A 24,733-nucleotide genomic window follows, 5' to 3' on the forward strand; every position below is an offset into this window, starting at 1 on the left:
CATACATTATTCTATTCCTTTTGACCTCAGTGGGATCACTCATTAGCAAAAGTACACATACTGTAACTAACCATGTAAAGTTTACAGGATTAGGGTCCAAGAAGCCTCCAATTTCTGATACATTATCTGATTTTTTTTCCTTACAAGCACAGAACAAATATTCGTGCTGTGTAACAGTGGAGGCAGTAATTTTTAAATTGAAGTATTTGGTATTAAAGTCCCTCTGGTAACATTGGAATGCTGTTATAGCCAGGATGGGCCAGGAAAATTGTGAGAGCCAGGGATTTTTGTGATTAATATCTTTTATTGAACCAACTGAATAGCTGGAATAGACCTAGACAAGCTTTCTAATGCAATGCATTCTTCTTCAATTCACCTGGAGAAGAATGCACAGCATTCAAAAGCTTATCAAAAGTCTATCCGAAACATGTCGTTGGACCAGTAAAAGATAACCACCCCACAAAAAAGTCTTGCCTCTTGCACACTGAACCCTTTACTGTAGAATAAATGTTTCCTGTCAGTCAAACAACATTATATTTGTAAACATCAGTATTTTGTTCCTATATTCTACTGCCCCTCTAAAATTGAAGTTACACATATGCTTAAAAATCAGAACTTAAATTTTGGTGTGGACTCCATTCCTCCATCTTAATGAAGAAATAACTATTTTATTTTTCTTCATATTCTAGATACCATATTCTTCAGCATCTCCTGGGAATTACGTAGTAAGTACAATTGTGTGTGTTTGCTCATTAGAATTGTTGCTACATTTTATTCAGGCAAAGAAATAGTTGTCCAGATGTTAAGAAGAGCCCTTGTGTATTGGTTGAGAAGTGAACATCTGATCTGTGTTTAGTTGTTTTGTCTGCCATATACAGTGCATATGTTGATGTTCATTACTAGAACAGTTATCAGTCTGGTTGGAATTGCCCTGAGTGTTGTGTTTTACTTCAGCATATGTTTCTGTAACCAATGCGATATATTGTCTTCAATAATAAAGGAGAAAACACAGCCTTTTCTTGGTGACTCAATAGTGTGTTTGCATTCGTGAAATTATGAAAAAAAAAGATTTCTAAAAATTAGGAAGGCTTAAACTTCCCAAAGATGCGTAGAATATCTCTTAAAAGGATACTCACAACTAATGTGTTTTGGGATGTTTATATTCTCTGGTGCTATAATTACCTCCTGGAGATCTGAAAACATTTTTTCCACACAGACTTATTTTTTTTTGGCAGGCATACACTTTATTTTGCAATTGGATTGCTCCTGAAATTGGCATAGTAATTTTTGCTTAGCAAATTCTTTAAAATTAATTATATTACATTTAATAGTAACATTCTATGTCTGTCTTTCATCCTAAAGAACCCAAAGGGCTAAATAATATAGCTGTCATAGAGATATAATAATCTACAATATGCTCTGTTTAGGAAACATTTAATCTATCAACAGAATCGTTTCCTGTAGACCAATAGGAACATACACTGATGTGTTTCCTGTGACTGAACTGCACCAGAAAAGGCACAGACCTCAAGGATGGAACTCTGTTCTTTGTCTTGTGGATTTTTTGTCTGATTATGTAATTTTCCAAGAATGCTGTTTGAATGCTTTGTGTTCCTTAGTAATGAAGTGAAGTTATGATAGGCTGAGGACATTAGAATTGACTCACCTGTCTATTTGCCTGAATTGACCTAAATATGTTGATCTCCAGGCCAGGCAACAAATCTCATCCTTTTACTACAAAATTTACAGTCTATGTTTTTTATCGTTTTGCTGTAAATACTGGCTAATTATTGATGCTATTGGAAGGAGTTTTCTGCAGGACTTGTGTTTACCTTCTGAGTTCTGTTTTTAAATAAATGCCAAGGGTTTCTAGCACCTCAGAGAGAGATGAGGTTTTCTATACCTTTAGAAATGTAAAGAAACAAAAAATTAAATCAAGGTCTTAGCTTAGGATCCAATTCTATGCCCAGATCTATTCAGAGGGCAGTAAGTGTAGATGGCTGCAACAGAAAAGCATAATATCCTTGCATATATAACAAAGGGAGCGGTGAGCAAGAGATTATTTTACCTGTACTCTACATCTGATATTGATGAGATTGATACTGCAATGCTGTGTCCAGTTCTAATGATCACATTTGTGACATTGTACAGTAAAAGGTACTGTACAAGACAATTACAGTGAGATGTTTCCCTCCAGTCAAGCACTATTATATTTGCTAATATGAGTGTTTTCTCCTTATCTTCTACCTTCCTTTTAAAAACTGAATTTGAACAATATGCTAGAAAATCAGAACTCAAATTTTAAATTGAAAAATTGGTGAGGGTGCAGCAAAGAGACACTCAAATTATTTGAGAGTGAAGAAAAAGCCGTACAGTGAAATACTTAGAGATCACAAGCTGTTCAGTTTATCAGAAAGAAGACTGGAAGATGACTTGATTACACTGTGAGAGTACCTTCACAGGAAGAGCTCTTTAAGCTAGAGTAGAAAGGCATTGCAAAAACAAAGGCTAGAAGCTGAAATCAGACAAAATTCAAATTTTAGAGCAGTCACAAACTTATAACAATGGGGGTAATTAGCCACTGAAATGAGCTACTAAGTAATGGTTTCTCCATTTCTTCGTGTTTTTGCCAAACACACACAAGTTACTGGACTCAGTAGAAGGGTAACTGGGTGAGAATTAATGGCCATTAATCAAGAGATGATCTAATGTTTCCTTTTCTCCTTATGCATCTGTGACATCTGTAGTGAAGCAGGCTTAATTACTTACACCGCTCAGAAGTACTCAGTAGTCTTGTCCAATGAACCTTTCTTTCATTTTTTGTGTCATTGTGACAAGGTGTTTAAGCAGAATTTGCAGATTTTGTTTGCAAACTGACAGGCCATGCTGTGAGCACTTCTGCTGTGGCCCTGAATTTGTGACCTTTGGGCTGTTAACTATGAGTCTTAGTGCCCACACCACCCCAGTCCCCATCCAGAATGCTACAAAGTGAAAGATAAAGACTGGTAGTTGGTACATTATACTGTTAGCTTTGTAACAGCCCAGAAGTATGTGAGGGAGTGAGTAAGTGAGTGAGTGGACTGCAGGGTCATAGTCTTAATGCACAGGTGTCAAACTCATATGACCCCTTGGGATGAATTGCTGTCCCTGAGCTGGTGTGCAGGCCAAACAGGGGCCAATCCCCTGTGGAGCAGCCAGGGTCCCAGATCCAGCCCACAGACTGCACTCAGCACTTGCCAGTCTCCCAGGGGGTCAGTCTGGAATGCCGCATGCAGCCTGCACACCAAACCTGGACTTCCTGTGCTGCAGGCAGTACTGAGTCCAACCCCTGTGCTGCATGCACCGCAAGCCTTGGGGATAGTTCATGGTGCATTTGGTGCATGAGGCTGGTATGGGGTGTGCACTCCATGTGGTGCCCCACCAGAATGGCCCAGCATGCTGGCTCTAGGGCCATTGGGGCACTACATCTGCCCTGTGCCAGCTCTCTAGGCTGTGTCCAGGATGTGTAGCTAGTCCAGTCTCATATGCTGCAGGCAGGACACACCAGCTACGGGGCTTGTGCACATAGCTCCTGGGGCTGGAATGGAGCACACATTGCCCACAGTGCATAGGCTGGACCTGGCACTGCATTCAGCACAGGGGGCCAGGATGCGTGCTATAAGCAGCACCTACCCTGGACCAGCTAACCTTCTGTGCCACTTGCAGTATGCATGGTGCAAGGTCAGGCCACATGCTACATGTGGTCAGTCCAGCCCACAGGCCAGATCTTATGGCTCCATGGGTTGAATCCAGCCTGCAGGCCATATATTTGACACCCCTGTCTTGACAGGTAAGATACATGTATTCAGACTACACTTACATGATCAATTTTCATTAATTTACAACTAGAGGCATTAATCCAAAAATCAGTGTTACTGATTTTATATACAGGATATACTGTATCTGGAAATTGTTTATTAGTGCACTGCTGCCTAATATTCCATAGTTCGTACTGTGTTTTATAAGCCAAACAAGTGTGGTTTCTATTCTAATTCCAAAACTTTCCTCCTCTTTCCCAAAATATGTTTTTCATATTATAACAAATATTATATTATAACAGGAGCAATCAGATCTTGATAGTGCATATGCTGTATGATGTAGTGAACATCATTAATATTGAAATAAAATGATGCTGTTTGGAATAGTAAATCCGCTATTTTTATTTGGAAAAAACCGCACAACAGTGAAAAGTGTCTTCTTGTATCATTAATATATAGCATTTTCATATTATGGAAAATTTAGGGTGAAATTTTTATTGCATATTGGAATATTTTAATCACATCAATAACCAATAGGCTTTCTATATTTCTTCAAGATATTACTGTAGTGGCAGATGTGGTAGGCAAGAAGCTTTGCTGCTGATCATGTTATACAATTAAGTTGTTTAAATAATTGGAGTATTTTTTTAAGGATACAACAAGAACAGCTTGCTTAATAATCAGTGCAGTCTGTTTAAAGGGTTTGTTGTCATAAACAAATTTACAACACAGAAATACAGGAAATGAACGGGGAAAATGAGATGTTTTTTGTTTTTTTAAGAAAAGTCTTCAGCAACAAGATTAACTCCTATTTTTAAACTAATACGTATAATGTATGTATCTGTACTCAAGATATATGGGTCCAATGTTACTCTGACACTGTCATTAATCCTCCATTATTTTCATTGCAAAAAGTGTATGTAATATGAAATAGTATGACTCAGTTTAAGGTTACGAGGACTTGAAGCAATCACAGTTTCAATCTTAGACTCTGAGGAGAGAGACTTCTTTGCAGTGGTGTGTCTCACCCTGACCACCTTATCTGTTCCCATGTGATTCTCAGACACTCTGGCCAGTAGGGAGTAAGTTATTCTGCCAGTGCCACAGTGAGAAATCTGCTCCATCACTGTCCACTGAGGGGGAGTAATGCCAGTGTGAAACCTGATGGTAGCAGGAAGAGGTTCAGGGACTCATCTGTTTCAGTGGTTCTCAACCGCAGCACACCCCCTTAAGACTCAATGCATCCCTTGGGAAAATGTCAGCTTTTAGCTTTCACTGTTTTGGAGTATGGAAAAATAATGGAGCAATTCTTCTGCAGAAAAGAACTCAGAAAAACGGCAACAGGTCTGAATGTTTTTGACACTATGGATTTCTATTTGAAATCTCTGGGTTTATCTTGTGAATCATTGTAGGTGTCTGTCTGCTCACCTAACAGTGCTAATATTGTACAGCACCCTGTGGCACCCTTAAAAGGATCACACAGCATTCCAGGGTGCTGTGTCATCCTGATTAAGAATCACTGAGCTATGCAGTAAAAGCACAAGACTCTGTACCAAGTACACCTCTTGATGGAGAACAACAGGATAAACATTTCTTGTTCAGTGTTTCTCCCTGCATCCATGGATCTGCACATAGTAAGTCTCGGTGTGAGTCAGTATGTCCATGGCACATCATGGATTTAATCTGCCCTTAGGTAGATTCATTACCTTTTCAGAACATGTCTACTGGAGAACATCTTTGTTTTGTGCTATGGAAATGTATTCCTTTTCAGCAATACAACTGCAACTTTTGTGATATGTTTTTTTCTCTCTTGGATTATCTTTGCTCTAGTTTGACATTTTTCCTTTCATACTAACTGAATATTTTCTACCCTTTCAGGGTCCTCCAGGGGGTGGAGGGCCTCCAGGAACACCCATCATGCCTAGTCCAGCAGGTATCCAAATCTATTAAGAAAATAATTTAAAGACAGTCCCAGTAATGTTCTGGATTTGGGGGGGGGGGGGGTTAGTAATAAGCAAATAGTTTATTCCTGGTGTAGAAAACTAAGCCATTTGCTACCAGTGAAGAGCAATGTATTCATCCTTCTCGTGCACATTTCAGCAAGCAAAAGCCAATTAAAAGTTCACCTTTTTTGCATGTAAACATTTTTGCACCATTTTTGTACCTCTCTTTCTTTTTTCTTTCTCTTTCCTGTTTTCCTTTTGCTTTGCTGGAGAGAAGCAGCAAGATGGGTATTCTATTTTATTTGTTCCTTCCAGAGCTCTCAAGATCCATTTTTCTGGTCACCATTAGCAACAGAAAGAAAAAAAGAGATAAAATGGAACACACTTTGTTTTGGCTAGTGTTGTTCAGGCCACATCTTTTGGCTAGTGTTGTTCAGGCCACATCTTTTATCCTGTGAGAGTGCCTCAAAAGCATCTAACAGAAGAGGCTTCCAGTGGGTCCTTGAAGAAGGGTCTCATGGCTTTAGCTTAGCCAGCTAGCTCCTTGTTAGCTGCACATTTCCATTCATGAAGCCTATGCAAAAGTTCCTGTCTTGAAGGAAGAGAGTTTAATGCCTGAATACATACAGTACTTTCTGTCCTTCTGTGAGCAGCATCAGGGATCTGGTAAGCAGGATTTGAGTGCTTATGGCCTCGTATCTTGACTTTCCTCTGGGAAACCTTTACTGATAAAAACTCCTTTGGCCAACATCCCATTTTATGTCCTTTTTAGCACCTAAAAAATCATTGCTCTCTGTTCCTAAGAAATTTTTCATCTCCAAAATGCTTTTTATCTTCATTCCAATCTCCCTTACAGTACTAGTGACACAGAAATAAGAGATATTATTTTCAGGAGTGAGAAGCAGATCTTCCCTTGAAATTTTCCCACTAATGATGGAAAATCCTTACTCAGTACATGACTGGCAAATACAACCTGGGATAAAGAGAAAAACACATCCACTAGCCAGCTGAGAATTGGATAAATATGTTCTGATAGTTAAATGTTAAAAATTTCTCCTGATAGAAAAACAGGCCCCTGCAAATGACATTCACATCTAAGTAGAGTCAAGAAAGGGGTTGTGGCATATATAAGCTGGCAACATTTTCCCTAGTTAATTGTTCTTTGAGATGGGGAGATGGGGAAGAATTTGTGATGCTTTAGGGGCCTCTATTTTCAGCCATCATCTCCCAGAAAAATCTATCAAACAAGCAATCTGGTCTCTGAAAAGAAGCTTTCCAGCTGTTAATGTCCCACTGGATCTAACTGCATAAGTGTTTGCACAAGAACCAGTAGGAAATGGAGCTCTAATCCTTGAGGAGAGCAGTGGCATCTGTTTCAGAAGGTTGTGGTAGTTGAAGAACTTGTTCCTATTTGGCATCTTCTGCCGCCCCTGAAAACCTTCCTCCTATATGGTAATTTTCAGTAATAGAGTTTATGCAAAAATATTAAATATTAGGGAATAGTTCCTTCCTTTCAGACAATACGGTGATATTATTCCCTGCAAACAAGGGATTTATCATGTCACCAAGTGTAGCTACTGCTTAGAAAGATGCATAAAAGGTGGGGTCCGTGAAAGGAATAGACATTGGACTTGACTTTATCCCCTTGAAGCATTTGTCAGCATTTTTGGCTTAAGCGCACAATGCATTCCCTGTACCAAGGCACTTGATTCTAGCATGTGCTCTCCTCCTGTGACCTTTCTATTTAAGAAAAATTCATTTCACAGTGTCTGGAAAAGTGGATATACCATTGAGTAGGGAATTAATCTCAAAACTCATTTATCTCTTTTGTAATTGTCTCTTGGACAAAGAAAGGGGTAGTCTTTGTGGAGGAATAATGAACAGTGGCAATCTGCCCATTTCTCCACTCATTCTACAGCTATGATAGACATTTGGCAAAATCCTCTTTTACTACATGCATCCAAATGGCAGTTTCCAGCTGCATAAGTGGCATTTTTGTACTTATGTATAGTTTGCAATTCTGTTACGCATTTAATGTGGATGCACAAGCATCCATATACCTACAGAGCATACACGGTAAACTACATGAATACACAGATAAATATCTATGTACTTGAGCATAAGTCATAAAAAAAATGAGGGGAAGAGCTAGCCTTCCCATGTTCTAGTTTCAATATCTGAATAGTTAGAGCGCTTTCCCAGGAAGGACAGTGCTATCTCCGTGGAGTGATCATAGAATCCTGCTCCTCCATATTATACCTTTAAACAAAGATGACTTGAAGTTGTCTTGTTGACTTGCCACTGGTTATTTAGTTGTTAGCTGTTATCCAGCCCTCCTCTTAAATCTGAGCTTCGGCACTTTGTATTTAAGATTAATTGGAAAAAATGGATGGAGAACAGTGGGTAAATTTCTGCCTCATTGGAAGCAATAGCACAGGCTAGAAGAAAGAACCTGGTTCCTTCAAGAATAGTAGCCCTCTCATTGAGCCATGTACCTCTAGCTTATTCTTTTCCTCCTGGCCCCACAGATCTCCCTTTCTTGGTTGCCCAGGGGGTCTGCTTCAAAAGGGGAGCTGGAGAAGGTAATGCCTAACCTGTGGCCTAGTGATTACAGCAGTGCAGATTTAAACCTTCTTTGGGTGACAGGGTCCTTGTCCTAGGTCTCTTGGACAAGTGCTCTAACCATTTAGTTAATGAGACTAAAACATAGGAGGACTCCCGTCCTCCTCCTCCATCATAATACCTGCTCAATGTGGAGTTTTACGACTTACATAAGCCCACATACATGGGTATGTAGCCACTGACCTACTCAGCTAGTGCATACCTACTGCACATGGTCAGAAGCTGTGTGGATACTTACGCATCCATGCTATACAGGTAATAGAATTGCACAGTGGCAAAAATGCCCCTTATGCTGCTGGAAAATTGCCATTTAGGTGCATAAAGTAAAATAGAGTTCTGCCCATAATGTCTTTGTATTGTTGGCTGACTTTCTGAAAACGTGTTCTTCACTAGGTGATTTACTGAAACTTTTCTAAAGTCATTCCCATCTCAGCTGATTGTTTATTCTTGGATAGCATACCCATAAACAAATGTTCTCAATGGCAGTATTCTTTAGAAAACATCTCCTTAATTTGCATCTCTGGCTACAACCTTTTCTGCAGCCTTTTTCCTGAAAAATATCTATGAGGAATGTTAACCATTTCATATGGGCTTACCCTGGCAAATAAGGCACCATAAAGGAAAGCTTCATACACACTGATTCTTTTCAAAGATCTTGACTTTGAGCCCTTTATTCAGTCAAAATATTACATAGCTTGAATTCTGTGCATCTTGTAAGTTAAAATCTGGATTTCAGCTCTGGAAGTCTGAAAACCAGGGGACCAAACAGGATACAAAGTTTAGCTAGATCATCTGCATGCATATTAGAACTTGTCATTGGCTATTATTGTCCACATAATAAGGAGAGCTATCTATTGATTTCCACTGTGGGACCAGCAACATAGAAATTTTTAAGCAAGGAATTCTCTTTTCATAAAGACAACTGAATGGAAGTAAAATAATTCTGGGGGTTCTTGGAACAACAATAACATGTGCTTCAGGAAGTCAGTAGTTGCAGATTTACAGATGTTTAAAACATCTAATGCCTAAGTCTAGAATCTAGAAGTAGTCATTTCAGCCACTTAGACCTCCATTATATCTGATTCATACTTGAGTTCTCCAGTTTGGGTGGTCACACATCACTTGATTCTCATCCTAAAAACTCATATCTACTGGAATGCTTTATATTTATGAACTATTTCAAATCAATTATGTGATATATACAAAATATTCCTTACAGTCAGTTATTTCTTTTCATAGCTGTGTAGCATGAATAGGAATACATAGAGACAACAATGAAATTTTCCATAACGTCACTGTGTAACAGTGGCTCAGATTTAGAAGAAATGTTGAAAAGATAAGAAGAAAATGAATTAGATGAGCTTTATCTAAAGACATGTCTTGGCACTTAAATAATATCTGTTTCAGATTCAACCAACTCTGGAGACAACATGTACACTTTAATGAATGCAGTACCACCTGGACCTAACAGACCTAACGTAACTATGAATCTATTACATATTTTTTCTGCACTGTACTGTCTTGTTTTACCCAAATCACCAGACCTCCATTATATCTGATTTATACTTAAGTTCCCCAGTTTGAATGGTTATACATCAGTTGTTTCTCATAAAAATTCATGTCAATTGGAATGTTTTTATGCATCTGAAATACTTTGCATCAATCATGTAATACATATAAAGCAGTCCTTAACACCAGTTTTTCTGAAAAGAAAACACTTTAAAATTTGTCTGTGTAATGTAGGTAGATGACTAAGGTAGACAGACAGACAGGCAAAGGTAGATGTTAGGGACATGACTTAGGCCACATACAGGTGTTACATTTCTACTGGGAAAATCACTGCTCTCTTGGTAGAAATTGCCAGCTTACAGGTATTCATTCAGTTTCTCCCAGAGAAAACATGACCGATCTGCGAGAATTCCCTGAGAGAGAATTTTCTTACTAAGAATGGATACCTATAAGCTTGTCTCCTCCCTGATTGGGAGGAATTGAGCAGCAGCTTCCCATGTGCCTTCCCCAAACTGGGGACCAAAGGTAAGGGAGACATTTTCCCAGCAGCTCAACTCCCCCAATCAAAAGATTTGAGCTGCCACTGCCCCCCCTTCCCCACCCCCATAGTGTTCCTGAGATCAAGAGACCCAAGTCTGAAGAAAACTCAGAGAGCTGTGGCAGCTGGACTCCACGTAAGCATTGAGGGAGTCCAACTACAGCTTCCCCGGCACCCTTCCCAAATGGGGGTACCCCTGTCTGAAGAAGGTGTAAGGAGCAGCAGCAGCTCAAGTTTTCCTGGGGCTGGGAGGAATTTGAATGGTCCCCACATGTCCCCCAGGTTAGGGAGACCCTTAGAAATTTCCAGCACTGAAAATGAACACCTGTTCATACCCTCAATTTGTCACATTGCAGTGTACGGAGCTGGCATCCAGCAGCATATCATCTCTAAACAGCTCTGGTAGCTCCTATTACTTTCTACAGAAGTGATTCTTTTTAGGAGAAAAATGTTTGTACCCCTGAAGAATATGAAGAGAGCTTTTGAGTGTAACCCAGTGAAATGATGTCTTACCAGTTCTGTAGATGGATAATATCAATAGCTTTATAATGAATGAGGCCTGCCCTTTTCATCTAACTGGGGTGAAAATTATATTAAGCCTAGTTAAGACAGTTTAAAATGAACCTTATTCACTATGCCAGGACTGTCCAAGTACTCAGTGGTCAGGAGCCACATGCCACATGGGCCACAGACCTGTTCAGGTCAGCTTACCTCCAGGTGACCTGCTACCTCCAAGCAACCTGGCTTCCCCCTCACCCCTCCCCTTCCATGTGTGTAGCCTCACCTTGCTCCCAGCCAGGTGCATTGTGCAGGCAGCTCCCTCTTCAGCTGCTGCACAGCTCCCTCTGCCACATGTGCAGCTGAGGTACCCCAAGTCCCTGTGCCATAAACACAGCATAGGCAACCAACTCAGGTCTCCCCCTGCCATGTGTGCAGCATAGGCAACCCAGGCCTCTTCTCCCTCCCCCCTGACCTTGCACGCAGCACAAGCAGCCCAGGTCCCCTCAAATGCAGCCCATGTGCCCTCCCCCCGATGTTCAGGACAGGCAGCCCAGCTGTCCCTCTGCTACATGTGCAGCATAGGCAAGCCGGGTCCCCAACCCCCACCCACGTGCATAGCACAGGCAGCTCAAGTCTCCCCCCCCCTCCCCCTCCCCACTGCACACACAGCATGGCCAGCCCAGGTGTACATCTGTGTATCCCACTGAATGGGCAGCCCAGGTCCCCACCATTACATTGTCTCACTGCTGGGAGTGGGGACAGGAAGTGGAAGCCAGGGAGGGAGGGAGAGCTTGGAGCCCCCAGCAGCCACTGCATCAAAAACAGTGAGGGTAGTGGTAGCCAGGAGCCAACAGGCTATACATTAGCCCCTTGCAGGCCACCAGTTAGACAGCCCTGCACAATGTTGCCAGTAATTATTCTAGCCAAAACAGCAGCAATACAAAGACTGCTGAAAACTTAGATTTCCAAATAGAACTTTTTTCTCTTTCTGGTGCTTATGTTTTGTTTTGTTGTCATTTATGAATAGTTAGAGACTATGGTGAGACGCATTTGAAAAATAGGTCGTCGAACATCAAGTAACAGTTGAAGTGCAATACATTTACTGACATTCTTGGATTCTTATTAATAATGTAGTGAATATCTTTGTTTTCAATTCAGTGACCAAGATTTAGGTCACTGAGCTGTACTCCAGATGCTGAACTGTCATAACCTAGTAGTATTGCAGAAACAATATGATGTTATCTGCTGTGGTTGTCAGAATAGAAATTTTGAAAACTGATCTAACTCTGCCCTAACTCTGGGCTCATTGAAGTAATTACTAAAATTTCCATTAACTTTGTTAGGTCAGTGCTGAGCACTTCTGATTCACTGGCCATGTTCTGGCCTTCTGTACACAGATTAACTTCTCCAGAGGTCAGAGCAAAACACAGTAATTGAGATAAATCATGGAAAAAATAAGTAAAAACAATGTTAATTACAATCACAAGGAAACAATGCATGCAGAGATGTAGAAGTAGAAAGAATTTCTCCAATTTGGGTGTATTTGGTTTTTGCTTATAATGTGTGCTTCTTAGATTATATGATGTATACCCATCAATAATCCTAACCATGATCCTTTTGCAGTTTCCTTTGGGCCCAGGGTCAGATGGCCCTATGAGTGGTTTGGGTGGAATGGATTCACATCATATGAATGGCTCTTTAGGTAAGAATAACAAATCTGATGAATAATGGATTTTTATAAAAATACCACAATACCCACAGCTATAAATTAAATGACAATTGTACATGAAAAGTATTTCAAAATTTGAAATACTTGCTTTACATCTATCAAAAGTTTGAAAATGATTACATATCAAGATCTATTAAGATGTCTCTGAGAAAAGAAATACCATATTTACTTGTATACCACACAAACCTTTCCCCCAAAATTAACATTCCAAAATTGGTGTGGGAATCTTAAGTGGGGAAGTCATTTTTCTAGCAGAGTCCAGCAGATGCAGATCTGGAGTCAGGGGAGAGAAGGGTGGGAGGGGTGAAGTGGTGCAGTCAGACCCCCAGCTTGTGTCCCGCTCCACCCAAAGTTTAAAACCAACTGCCCAGCACCAGTGGCATTTCTAGTCAGGCAACACATAAGAAAGTTAGTTGACATCATGGCTGATTATAGTCTACCAGCTTCCTGCTAATTGCTCTTCACTCTGCAGATGTTAACCCTTTTTCATCTTTTCTAGTGGTGCTGATGTTCAACTAATCTACCCGTTCTTTGGCAGTGTTGCTGTTAGCTACTCCTGGTGTCTCTTCTCTTGTTCCATAGCCAAATATACTATTTTAGCACTTTTCAAAATCTTAGATCTGTCCTTTGCAGTAACTACAGTTTCAGCCTTTGGATGAACAGTCAAGAGTTGCTGACAGTTCAGCTGTGAAAGGGTCAAAACTGTAGCTTTTGCCCGAACAGAAAAATGAGAGTAAGGGAGTTGATTAGGCTTTATCCCTGTTCTATGCAGCCATAACTCTGGAAACATATTTTTTCTTCATTCTGCCTTTCTTAAAGCAAGGTGTATCTTTATTTGAGGGTGTATGGTACAAAAGGAAATACACAACTACATATGTTGCTATCCAGATCATAAACTATATTTCTCCCACAGGTTCAACTGTCTGACTTGCACTATACCCATTTATATATCTCGTAAGCAGTACTTTTAATATTCCGTGCTGTGATAAGATTCAAACAGCTGCCTTTTAATGAACCAATCAGAAAAATACAAACCAAATATGTACTCTCTTGCATGGTTACTCCTGTCTTCAAAGCTATAACACTTTTATATGTAGAACTTACATATAGGTAACTTTCAGAGGTCTTTTAAAATGCATTCACCATATTTTTCTCTTTTGAAATCAGGATGGTCTAGTGAACACATTATAATATCTATTCAGTGTAAAAAGTGAAGCAAAATTAGGGAAAGTGTCATTTGAAGGGCAGTGTAAGTCGCAGGAACACAGACCTGATGAACAGGAATTTCTGACGTCTTGAAGACTTGACCTGATGCATTTGAAAGCTTGTCCAACTCTGTCCCAGCTATACAGTTGGTCCAATAAAAGATATCATCCTAACAAATCCTTGCCTTTTTCTACAATTAAGCATAGGGAGGGTGAGGCAGCTTACAGGAGCTTCTGAAAAGCCCAGATCAGCTTAAATACGTATATGGGGCATACAATAACAGAGCAGCTGGCCCTATTTCTCCACTCTAGACAGTGATAAAGTGGGTAAGATGCAAGTAAGAGCTCTCACTTTTCCCCCTACATCCAATCCCAGATTTTGTTACATTGTCACCTGTGTATTCAACAATCTATCTTGAGACCTATCCCCTTAAGAATCTACCCCCAAATGTAATGGAAAGGATGTTAGCATAGCTGAGGCCTGAATCCAGTCCAGAATTTAAAGCCTGGAAAACAAGATAGAAGAATGTGAATGAGGATGAGAGTGGGAAAGGCCATAGTGAGATGAGAAGGTGAAAAAGTTTTAAGCTTAGAAAAGAATTCACCAAAACTTTCTTGTCAGACTTATTTGATGTAATTTAAAATATATCACAACAAAGCAAATTCTGAAGAATCTTTTATCCAGGGAAGCATTTTCCTGAAATTTCTAAATTACTTTGAATAAGGCCATTTTGCAATTTTTCAATAAATCCTTTGCATATTTTTTTTATAAATTGGTTGCATTTTTAATTAAAATGAATGCACATTATTTCCAAGTCAATTAAAGTTATTAAGTATCACTTTTTTGCAATGATATATCATAGACTGAAAATAACTTCCTAGTTGTAAGATTAATTACAATTGAAACAGTTGTGAAAGAGCTTTATATCTGCTTAGCATATGGTTAGATATTTTCTTCAGTAAACATTATCAAATGCATTCCAATCAGTCATGACAGATTTTTCTTATATAAATTTTATTTTTAAATACTCCATTAGTTCTTTTAAGAAAATTATTACATGACAGACCTTCAAGTCTTGCCCAGTTTTATAATGCGTAACCAAATCTTATATCTCTTTTCATAAACTGATAAATTTCCTTTATTAGTGGAAAGCTGTTCTAGAATCTTATTTGCTCTGATGATTATGAATCTTCGTCTAATTTCCAGCTTAGAAACATTCTTAGTCAGTTTATATTTATTCTTGTGTCAGCATTGTCTTTTGCCTTGTCTTTTCCCTCCCTAGCTTTTATAAAGAACAAGAGGTTACCTCTCAGCCTTCATTTCCCTAGACTAAACAAGCCAAGCTCTTCTCTTGTAAATTCCCTGATCATCTCATTCCCTGATCATCCCATAACCCTCCCCATGAGGTCTTACTAGTATTTTGTACAATAGTATTAACACTTCCCAATCTCTACTAGAAATATCTGTCCTGATATATTCAAGGTTCACATTAATAATGAAAAAGTCATGTCAGACTCACACAGTTGAATTATAATTGTTTTCTGGTCAACTAATATACCCAGGGCTTTCCCTTCTTTTGTCATTTTCAATTAATGAGTACCCAATGTGTAGCAGAAATTCTTTTATTAGTCCCTAAGTGCGTGACCTTGCACTTCTCAGTATTAAATTTCCTCCTGTTTTTATTACTCCAGCCCTCAAAGTCATCCTGTTACCCTGAATGATATTCCACTTCTCCCCCATCTTTATGTCATCAGTGCATTTTATTAATGCACACTTATCTTTTGTGTCAAGATCATTAATGACTATAGTAAATAAAATCGATCCCAAGATCAATTCTTGAGGACACCCATTAGTAACCTTTAAGAGAATGTCTAACAAGAGTGGTGGCTATTTTTTCTGTCATGGAAATCACATTTCTTTAGATGTTTTCTGTTTGTTCTCCAATTAAAACTGCATTTTCACAGGCATGCACATACACACCTAGATTTGACCATGCCATGTAAGCACTGATGTAAGTAGGGAGCCATGCAGCATTATATCTCCTAGGGGTAGTTGTACCTCTCAGTTCTTGAGCCTTTCAGTCTGCCTAGATGTTGGTTAGGCTGCTTCATCTTAAGAATTCAGAACACTGTACAGACCAATTCTGTGGCTGTCCCTCCTCCCAATAGTCTTGGACTAATGAATATGCTAGGAGCATACAGAGATAGCTGTTAGGGCAGTGCGAAGCTTCGGTTGCTGGTTCAATTCGGCCTGATTTGGCAGCCTAATTTCCAAATCCGAATCAAATCAGGAGACACTTCAATCTCTCCGAATCGAATTGGAACCCTCCAAATGAATTCAGAAAGATTTGATGATTCGGACATAGCCACCGCTTTAAATGTTTTTTCTACGTACCTCAAGGTACCAGGCACTGCACAGATTCACAGATTCATAGATGATAGGGTCAGAAGGGACCTCAACAGATCATCGAGTCTGACCCCCTGCCTTGGGAGGAAAGAGTGCAGATGACTCCAGCCAGATGCCTATCCAGCCCTCTCTAAAAAAAACCCCAAGGTAAGGGAGAGCACCACCTCCCTTGGCCACCCTTACGATGAAGAAGAAGCTCATGAATGCTGAGATGCTGGGGCGGATGAAGCATCCCATTACTAGCCTGCAATGCGATGCTGCGGCTAGTAAAGCGACCAAAACGCTGGCTTGCATCCATAGATGCTTCTTAAGCAAATCCCGGGACATCATTCTCCCCTTGTACTCAGCCTTAGTGAGGCCGCAGCTGGAGTACTGCGTCCAGTTTTGGGCTCCACAATTCAAAAAGGATGTGGAGAAGCTTGAGAGAGTCCAGAGAAGAGCCACGCGCATGATCAGAGGTCAGGGAAGCAGACCCTACGACGACAGGCTGAGAGCCCTGGGGCTCTTTAGCCTGAAAAAGCACAGGCTCAGGGGTGATCTGATGGCCACCTATAAGTTTATCAGGGGTGACCACCAGTATCTGGAGGAACGTTTGTTCACCAGAGCGCCCCAAGGGATGATGACTAGGTCGAATGGTCATAAACTACTACAAGACCATTTCAGGCTGGACATAAGGAAGAATTTCTTTACTGTCCGAGCCCCCAAGGTCTGGAACAGCCTGCCACCGGAGGTGGTTCAAGCACCTACATTGAACACCTTCAAGAGCAAACTGGATGCTTATCTTGCTGGGATCCTGTGACCCCAGCTGACTTCCTGCCCTTTGGGCAAGGGGCTGGACTCGATGATCTTCTGAGGTCCCTTCCAGCCCTAATGTCTATGAAATCCCACAGGAGCATGGCAGGGTTTCCAGTGCGCTTGGAAGCAGACCTGGAAGTGGACCAGAAGCACTTCTGGTCCATTTCTGGGTCCACCAGGAGTACTTCTGGTCCACTTCCAGTTTCACCATCGAGCACATGGGGGAGCTCCCCCGTGCTCCTGTGGGATGCTCCATCCGTCCCAACATCATGAGTCATGCCTGATACCTTGAGGTATTTAGAAAAAAACTGTGTCTATGGCTGAATCGCTGATTCTCCATATCAGCATCGAATCTTCAGATATCACCTGTTTCACACTCCCCTAATAGCTGTGCCTGCATTTTTCCAGACCACAGAAACTGTGACTGCCTGTAGCTCTTACATAGACCTAAAAAAGGGGAAAGAGTTTTTCTACAAGCAAATTGCATGCACAACCACAGAAGGGTCAAGTATGTGTATTGTATTGGCTGGAGTATTATACTGAGAGAGACTCAGGGGGAAAGGAAGCTCTCAAATATCACTGTGTGTTAGCTTATTGCACCAATGCTTATTTTTAAAATTTGGAAAATGATAAACTCTTAGGTTGGGGTGGGCAAAATATGGTGTACAGGCTGGATCCAGACCAATAAGTGATTCTTTCCATCCCATGGCACTCTCTGCCCTCCTCCCTCCACTTTGGGTAGTGTTGGCTGCAGCAGCTCCACCTCTGGCTCCAGCTCCTGGGACTGCAGCCAGTAATGGAGCACAGTGGGGGCTGAGGCATGTAGTGGGATTGGTGCCTGCAGGACTAAGGAGAGACCCAGCCCCTAAACCCACCCCCTGCCCTCCTCTCCCTCTGCTGCTTGTGTTGCTGGCACTAGCACCTTAAAAATATTTTTTTGAAATACATTTTTAGTATATGATTTGTTTTTGATCTATAATTTGTTAAAATGATATCTTTTAAAAGATGTTATGTGTGTGGACCTCAACTTAATTGGTTTGGCACCATTCTCTGGGAGGTCCAAAACCCCTGAAATTCCCACTGATTGGCCGAGGATGATGGGGCAGGTTGACAGAGGAGTTACAACTCCTCACTACCTAATAGGTCATGCCTGTGCCTTGTGGCCTAGGGAACAGAACTTCTGGGGCCCCAGGGGTGGGCAATGCACCATGAGTGTGGGCCCTCTAGAGGGGCAGTGGACCTTCTAATGTCAGGGACCATGTAATGTGGGCAGGGGATTCTGGGACCAATATGGTGGCCAACATGGTGGTGAGGGGGGCAGGGTTTGGTGTCTGGTGGGCAGGCCTTCTTATGTCACGGACCATGTGCAAGGGTGAAACTTCTGGTTCCAAGACCATAACCTTTCCCCCTTCCAAAAGGAGTACTTGTAGGGTGAGGGGAGGGACTTTCAGTGGCAAAGGTCAGGAACCGGACTTTTAGTTCCAAAATAGCAGCCAGGGGGCAGGGCACCTGTCAAGGTGTGGGATTTAACAGTTTGACAAGAGGTGTGCCCCTGAATCCCTCAACAGCTGACCAAAATTCAGTAAGTGGGCCACCAGCCAAATAATTGCCCACACTTGTCTTAGATTAATGCAGTCCATTCCTAACTAAATGTCTGTTTATTTTAACTTCAGGCTCAGGAGACATGGACAGTATTTCCAAAGTGAGTATGTAAAATATTTTAATTTTTAGCATTGTATCCTACTCGTATGTAAAATCTCTCCTAATTTTTGTTACATTTTTACATTAGTGATTGCAAATTAAATGGGCATTACATGCCTATCAACTCTTTGGGGATTTTAGACAGACTTAGCATTAGTTGGAAGGTTAAAACAATGCCGATAATCAGTAGACACTATGAAATGGATTTGTTTATGTATTTTCCTTAACCGAATTATGATCATCCTTGTATGTGGCTAATATATAGCCATGTAATAACCTAACTAATTATATTATAGTTTTACATATTGACAAGACAAATGAATACAGTTGTCATAAATCTAGTTAAAGGTAAGGAGAGGTAAATTGGGGAAAATGTCATTAGGATATAACTTTTATGCATTGTGTGATAGCTTTTCTTGCTTTTATGAGGCAACGTTAATATTGTAATCGCTACTTTAATTCCCTAAAAGCTAGATTAAAAAGTAATTATAAAAGAAGCAGTGTTCTGAACATTCAACCATTAAAGAGTATATTGAAAATGAATGTTATTCAACCTTCAGCCATTTGGAACTACAAAAATAATATTGTGTTTCAGTGTGCAGTGTTTTACATAAAAAATTCTACTATTTCTATGATGCTTATTAATTTAGGGGTTGATTCAAATTAGGAATCAATAAAATTATTCATTGCAAGTGTAAGCGGAAGAATTAGTTTCATAGAAAATACCTTGTATTATTTCTTGAACCTTTGCAAATACAAATGGTTAAAACTAATTAATGAACATCACTAAAAAGATCACCCTGCACTATTGTGCTTTTCATCTACATAGAAATTGATTAAACAACTGTTTCATTCTGAATTGCAGAGCTCATTTTTATTCATTTGAAATGCTAGAACAAAATTTCCAGCTCTGTCCTAAAAGAAGAAAATAAGTTTGCTTAGAGAAAGCTGAAATCTTTTTAACTGGAATTTCAAACTACATATGTGGAATGCTAATGTACAATTTCATTATTTTGTAATGGAAGTTCTAATTTCTGCTTGAGGCAAAGCAACAGAAAAAGACACCAAAAAATGTGGTATCTATGGGTCAGACAAGTCCAGGAGGACCAGGACTATGTTAAAAAATGCTTTGCACTGCAGGGATTACTGTTCATGTAAAGGTACTTGAGCTGCCTTTAGTTAGCTAGATGGTAGTGAAGCACTCCATGGCTGTGTTCAGACGAGTGTGAATATGCGGTATGTCACGCCACAGACGCGCCACATACCACACATGGAGGCATTCCCCATGCTGCTACCTTGCAGTGCAGGGGTGGGGAGGGGGTTTGACCCCAGGAGATTCTGGGGTCAAAAAACCCCACACCGAAAAAAAGTGGGGTGGTGCAAGTGGTATCAGCGCATGCCGCCCACAATGAGCCTGGCCAGTTGGAGCCACACTTCAGCTGCCAGCCAGGCTTCCTGTCATTGCTGCAGCCCTGGGAGGTCCCCAGGACACCATGTAAGGCTGGTGGGGCCAGCACAATTACTGGCCCCAGCCTTCCCTACCCCACCTGGGGTAACCTGCTGCGTACCACAGTGCATATGGCATGGGCATTCCCCGGGAACAAGCAGCAGTGGCACAAGGTGTGACACTGCTATTTGTCACCAGGGAAACAAACGTCCATACTCATCTGGCCACAGCCCATGCGAGCTAACTATCTGAATTTTCACCCAATTTCTCATTCAGCTTGTAGCCTGCACCAGCTCCCCTGCCGCTATGGCTAAATTACTATCAGCCCCTAACAAGCTAACTGTACATGGCTATCTATGTACAGGCACACTCATGATTTAACTCACAATTAAATCACAAGGGTAAGTAAAGCAATGGAACACCGTGTTCAATTACTTTGTTACAATGTTTTGTTTCTCTTTTCTTCTCAGATGGCAAACCATTGGTTCTTAATAACTTGTATACATATTGGCTATGTAACTATTAAAAGAAACCCAGTTTGTGTTACCTAGAGTACATAAACTTTTTTTTCACAAATAAATAAATCAGACAAAATCATAGCAAGATTTTCTTTAACTTTCTAAAGAAAACATGCAAGACTAAAACAAGAAAACATTTAGAGTAAAAGTAGAATTATGTGAAACATCCATAACAGTCGCTAGTGAAATGGTTTACCAGCTCATAAATTTGAACTTGGATTATTCCAAACTAGTTACCAGTTTGCAGTTTATTTGGTAGCAAAGAGGCCAAACAAACTGCTATAATCCCTGCGCCAAATCTGGTTCTCACTTAAGTCAACTGGCGATAAAACTAGTAGCAGGAACCACCATCCCCTAGCAACCACATCCTAGAAGAAATGCCAGCATCTTTATGTCTCTTGGTACTGTATGATCTCTTCTGAGTCTATTTCCAGGGTTATTGTAGAACTGCTTACACAGAGAGATGGGAAACAGAGGATTCTAGAGGTGGAGCTAACAGGGTGTTACCTTGGAACAGTGGTTCCTAACCTTTATAGACATGAGGCACCTCTCCTTAACTTTTCTGAATTTAGCAGCACCCTGGTTGAGATCCTAATGCAGCAGGAGCGCCTGCTCCTACTGCAGTCTCTTCCCAATCTGGCTGCTCATGAGGCGCATAGGGTAGTTTCATCTGGCTGTGGCAACACCCATGATGCCACACACCTGAAAGGGACTCACGAAAATCCTGGATGAGAACCACTGCTTGGAAGTTTGAATTTATTAGTGTCAGACTTCTAAGTTACCATGAAGTATTTGTTTCATGGCAAACCATGCTGAACCAAATGCAGAACTCTATTAAAAAATTGTTGAGATGCTACTGTTTCATTTAATAAAATTACTTATGATGATACTTAAATGGTGATGAGATAGATTGTTTCCTGCCAATGCACTATACAGGAACATCTTTTTGTATATACCTTCTGTAGGGGTGGAAAACACCTCATATCTGTTTTTATCAGAATTTGGCACTAGGTAAAAGTAATTTATGTTGACTTGTCCAGTTTCCCTGGAAATGTACATTCCTTTTTCTGGTTAGTTCATCAACACTTTTAAAATTATTTTAATTGACAAGGTGCCCAAAATTAAACACGGTAAACCTAGCTAAGCAAGCCTTGTGTTTATAATGATCATGTATTAATAACTGAGTATAACTCTAAATAAACTGTGGAAAGCAGCTGGTTCCATCCTTTCTCTTTAATTAAACAGACTAAATCTTGATGGTGTGCTCAATATATTTACTTTGGTTACTATACAAGAAATGGTAGTTGTACAATAGTACTTCCAGCAAAAGAATAATCTTTAATGCTTTTTGGTGCTGTTGTTGTTACTGTGGTAGCCTCTAAGGATTCAGATCATATATCAGGACTCTGTTGTGCAAGGTACTGTGCAAATAACTAGACACAGTCCCTATACAGAGATGCTTACAACTATCTGGCTGTTATTGAATAAAACTAACTCTGTAACTCTACTGTTCATGCATAATACTCTCTGGTAAGTGGTTTAGCAGCTCATAACTTTGATTTATGAATTATTCCCAGTCATTTACATGCTAGTTAAAAGAAGCCTTAATTCAGAAAGGTACTTAAACGTGTCTAATTTTCAGCCTGTAAATACTACTCATTTGTTTAAAATCATGCATATCTTTATGTATTTTGCTGAATCAGGGTCACAGTGATCCTTTGGAAATAAAGAAACCAATCTCCCTCCCTGTGAAGTCATTTAAACTGCTAAATGCAGCACCTAAACAGAATTTAACCACCCAAGTCACAAAGAAGTCCAGAAATCTTGCAGCTACAGAACTCTTTTTGTACCTACATGTTTAAAGCATATTTGGCCACCAGAATTGACACAAGACCAAGAGCAAACAAAGTGCCCAGCAAGGGGTCTGTCATAACAGTCTTAATACTTGTGGCTCTACGGATCCCTCAGTAACACAGAGTAAACCTCAGAAGAGGAGGAGCTCACTGCATAGTTGGAAATCAGGATCAGGCAGTAGGCAGAGTTGTCTTGTGAACAGATCATCACAATGGTCTGTCTGGATATTGTAAATTATTCTCTTCCATATAGAGTTATGAATTAAATTCTGGGATTTAAGGATGGTAGAGGGAGGCACCGGACTGGACTTGGAGTCCTTGTCCTATCAGAAGAATGCATCTGCCTTCTAGTTCATGGTATTTGGTTGGTCAAACAATGAAGTCCCAACAGAAGAACCCTGATCAGTGGACTCGCTATGAATTCAGATTCTGATTTATCTGGAGATACAGCAGATTCTTATGAGGATCTGGGCCATCTTTCAGAAGGTGTTGCCACTCTACCAGGCTACTTTGATTGTGAGCAATTCTGTATCCCAGATAGTTCTTTTCAGTGGGTAATAATGCTCAGGAGCAAAAAGCACATGGCTGCAATTATTTCAAGGATTTGGACAGCTGGGATAAGATGATCCTGTGACCCAGCTTGATGCATTAGCTTCTGGGCTTCGGTTACAGCAGATTGGGTGCAGAGGTAAATACCTTCTCAAGTCTCTCAGAGTCATAGGTGAAGGGAGAATTTTGGGGGGCGGGCGGGGAGAGTACTAAGCATGCATATGCGCATGCACCACCCCCCAGGTGAACAACTCTGCAGGGGAAGGGGAAGGGGCAGGGGGAGGGAAAAGGGCCAGGTGGAGAAGGGAGTGGGGCTAGGACCAGGCAAGGATCAGGAGGGAGCCGAGCCGAGCCGGGCCCAGGATTGGAATCAGGGCTGGGGCCCACTGTGCTCATGTGACTGCCCCTTCCCCTACGCTCAGGGTTGTTGCTCAGTGCTGGCATCCCCCATGTCAACGAATCTACCACCGCCCCCTAGCCTTGCACTGGCCCTGGCTGCCTCTGCACTGGCTCTGGCCCTGCAGCACTTGAGAGGGCCTAGAGCCAGGGGCCACAGTGGGGCCAGCCTAGTCTGTGCCACAGGGCTAAAAGGGATGGAGCCCCTGGGACTCTCCGCACCCACCCTGCACATATCTTGGGAGGCATGGGGGGCACGTGCCCCTGGATCTGCCCGGGGCAGGGCAGGATGTTGTTGCAGGCTGGGGGTGGGGCCGGGGCAGTGCCAAGCTGTTCCCACCGGGGGGTGGCTGCGCTGCACTCCAGACAGGGAGCAGTGGTGCTGGGACTGGTCCACCTCACTGCCTGACCCGCCTAGTGGCAGGACACACATGGTGCCACACCACTTTCAAAACAGCAGCAGCAAGGCACAGAGGCAGGGAGCAGAGCCCAGCCAGCAGCTGCAGCCTACCCTTGCCCTGTGCACAGATCTAAGGGCCATGTGCGCCGCACCCCCACCCCGGTGAATGGGGCCTGGGCCAGGCCGGGTCATGGGACAGTCCCCACAGTGCAGGAGGGAGTAGGGCAGGGGTAGGGGTAAATGATTCACTCCCTTCTCCAATGTGGGGGTCTTGATCTGCTCCCCCCCACAACCCAGGCAGTCATGAAGAAAGTAGATTGAAATAAATTTACCTGCCTCCTGGGCCAGCTGGAGTCCTGGCTTCACAGGGTTTCTGAGTGTGCATGCCCCTTCCCTTCTACTGCAGCAGTTTGGAGGGCTGAGCCCTGGTAGCACTCCTCCCCACTCCTGCCATCTATGCTCAGGGTATCTGTAGATGTTCTGGGAGGCTGCTCTGACCTGCTGTAATGACAGCGTGTTGGAGCAGACTCAACTGAGTCTGTTGGAGCGTGCTAATTAGTGTGCTCCAGCCAGCCTCCACATCTTGTGTATCAGCATCCCCACGTTTCAAAATGGCTGTGGGGGCATTTTAACTAAAGCTTATCAACCACCACCTTTGTGAAATTCAGGAATGCTGATAAATGAGAGACTGCTGGCACTTGAATTACAGCGGTTCTCAGAGCCACTTTAATTAAAGCGCCCCCTACCATCACCCCCAAAGCACATGTAAAAACACCCTCAAAGTCTGATTAAGCTTCCTGGAATAATTTATAATATACCTTTT

At 41.5% G+C, this 24,733-nt stretch overlaps 1 protein-coding gene across 3 annotated transcripts in view; it reads left to right on the plus strand.

Annotated features, from left to right (window-relative positions):
- The window catches only part of SSBP2 (single stranded DNA binding protein 2), a 333,271-nt gene that overhangs the window by 287,371 nt on the left and 21,167 nt on the right, over nt 1-24,733 (plus strand). For all 3 annotated transcript variants that reach the window (XM_059725068.1, XM_059725067.1, XM_059725069.1), the window contains 5 exons: nt 690-725; nt 5,676-5,730; nt 9,770-9,840; nt 12,534-12,612; nt 18,720-18,748. In XM_059725068.1, coding sequence (XP_059581051.1) covers nt 690-725; nt 5,676-5,730; nt 9,770-9,840; nt 12,534-12,612; nt 18,720-18,748 — 270 coding nt within the window. The remainder of the gene's footprint in view (nt 1-689; nt 726-5,675; nt 5,731-9,769; nt 9,841-12,533; nt 12,613-18,719; nt 18,749-24,733) is intronic.

This window comes from Alligator mississippiensis, chromosome 3, assembly GCF_030867095.1.
Source record: "Alligator mississippiensis isolate rAllMis1 chromosome 3, rAllMis1, whole genome shotgun sequence".
Classification (NCBI taxonomy): Eukaryota; Metazoa; Chordata; order Crocodylia; family Alligatoridae; genus Alligator; species Alligator mississippiensis.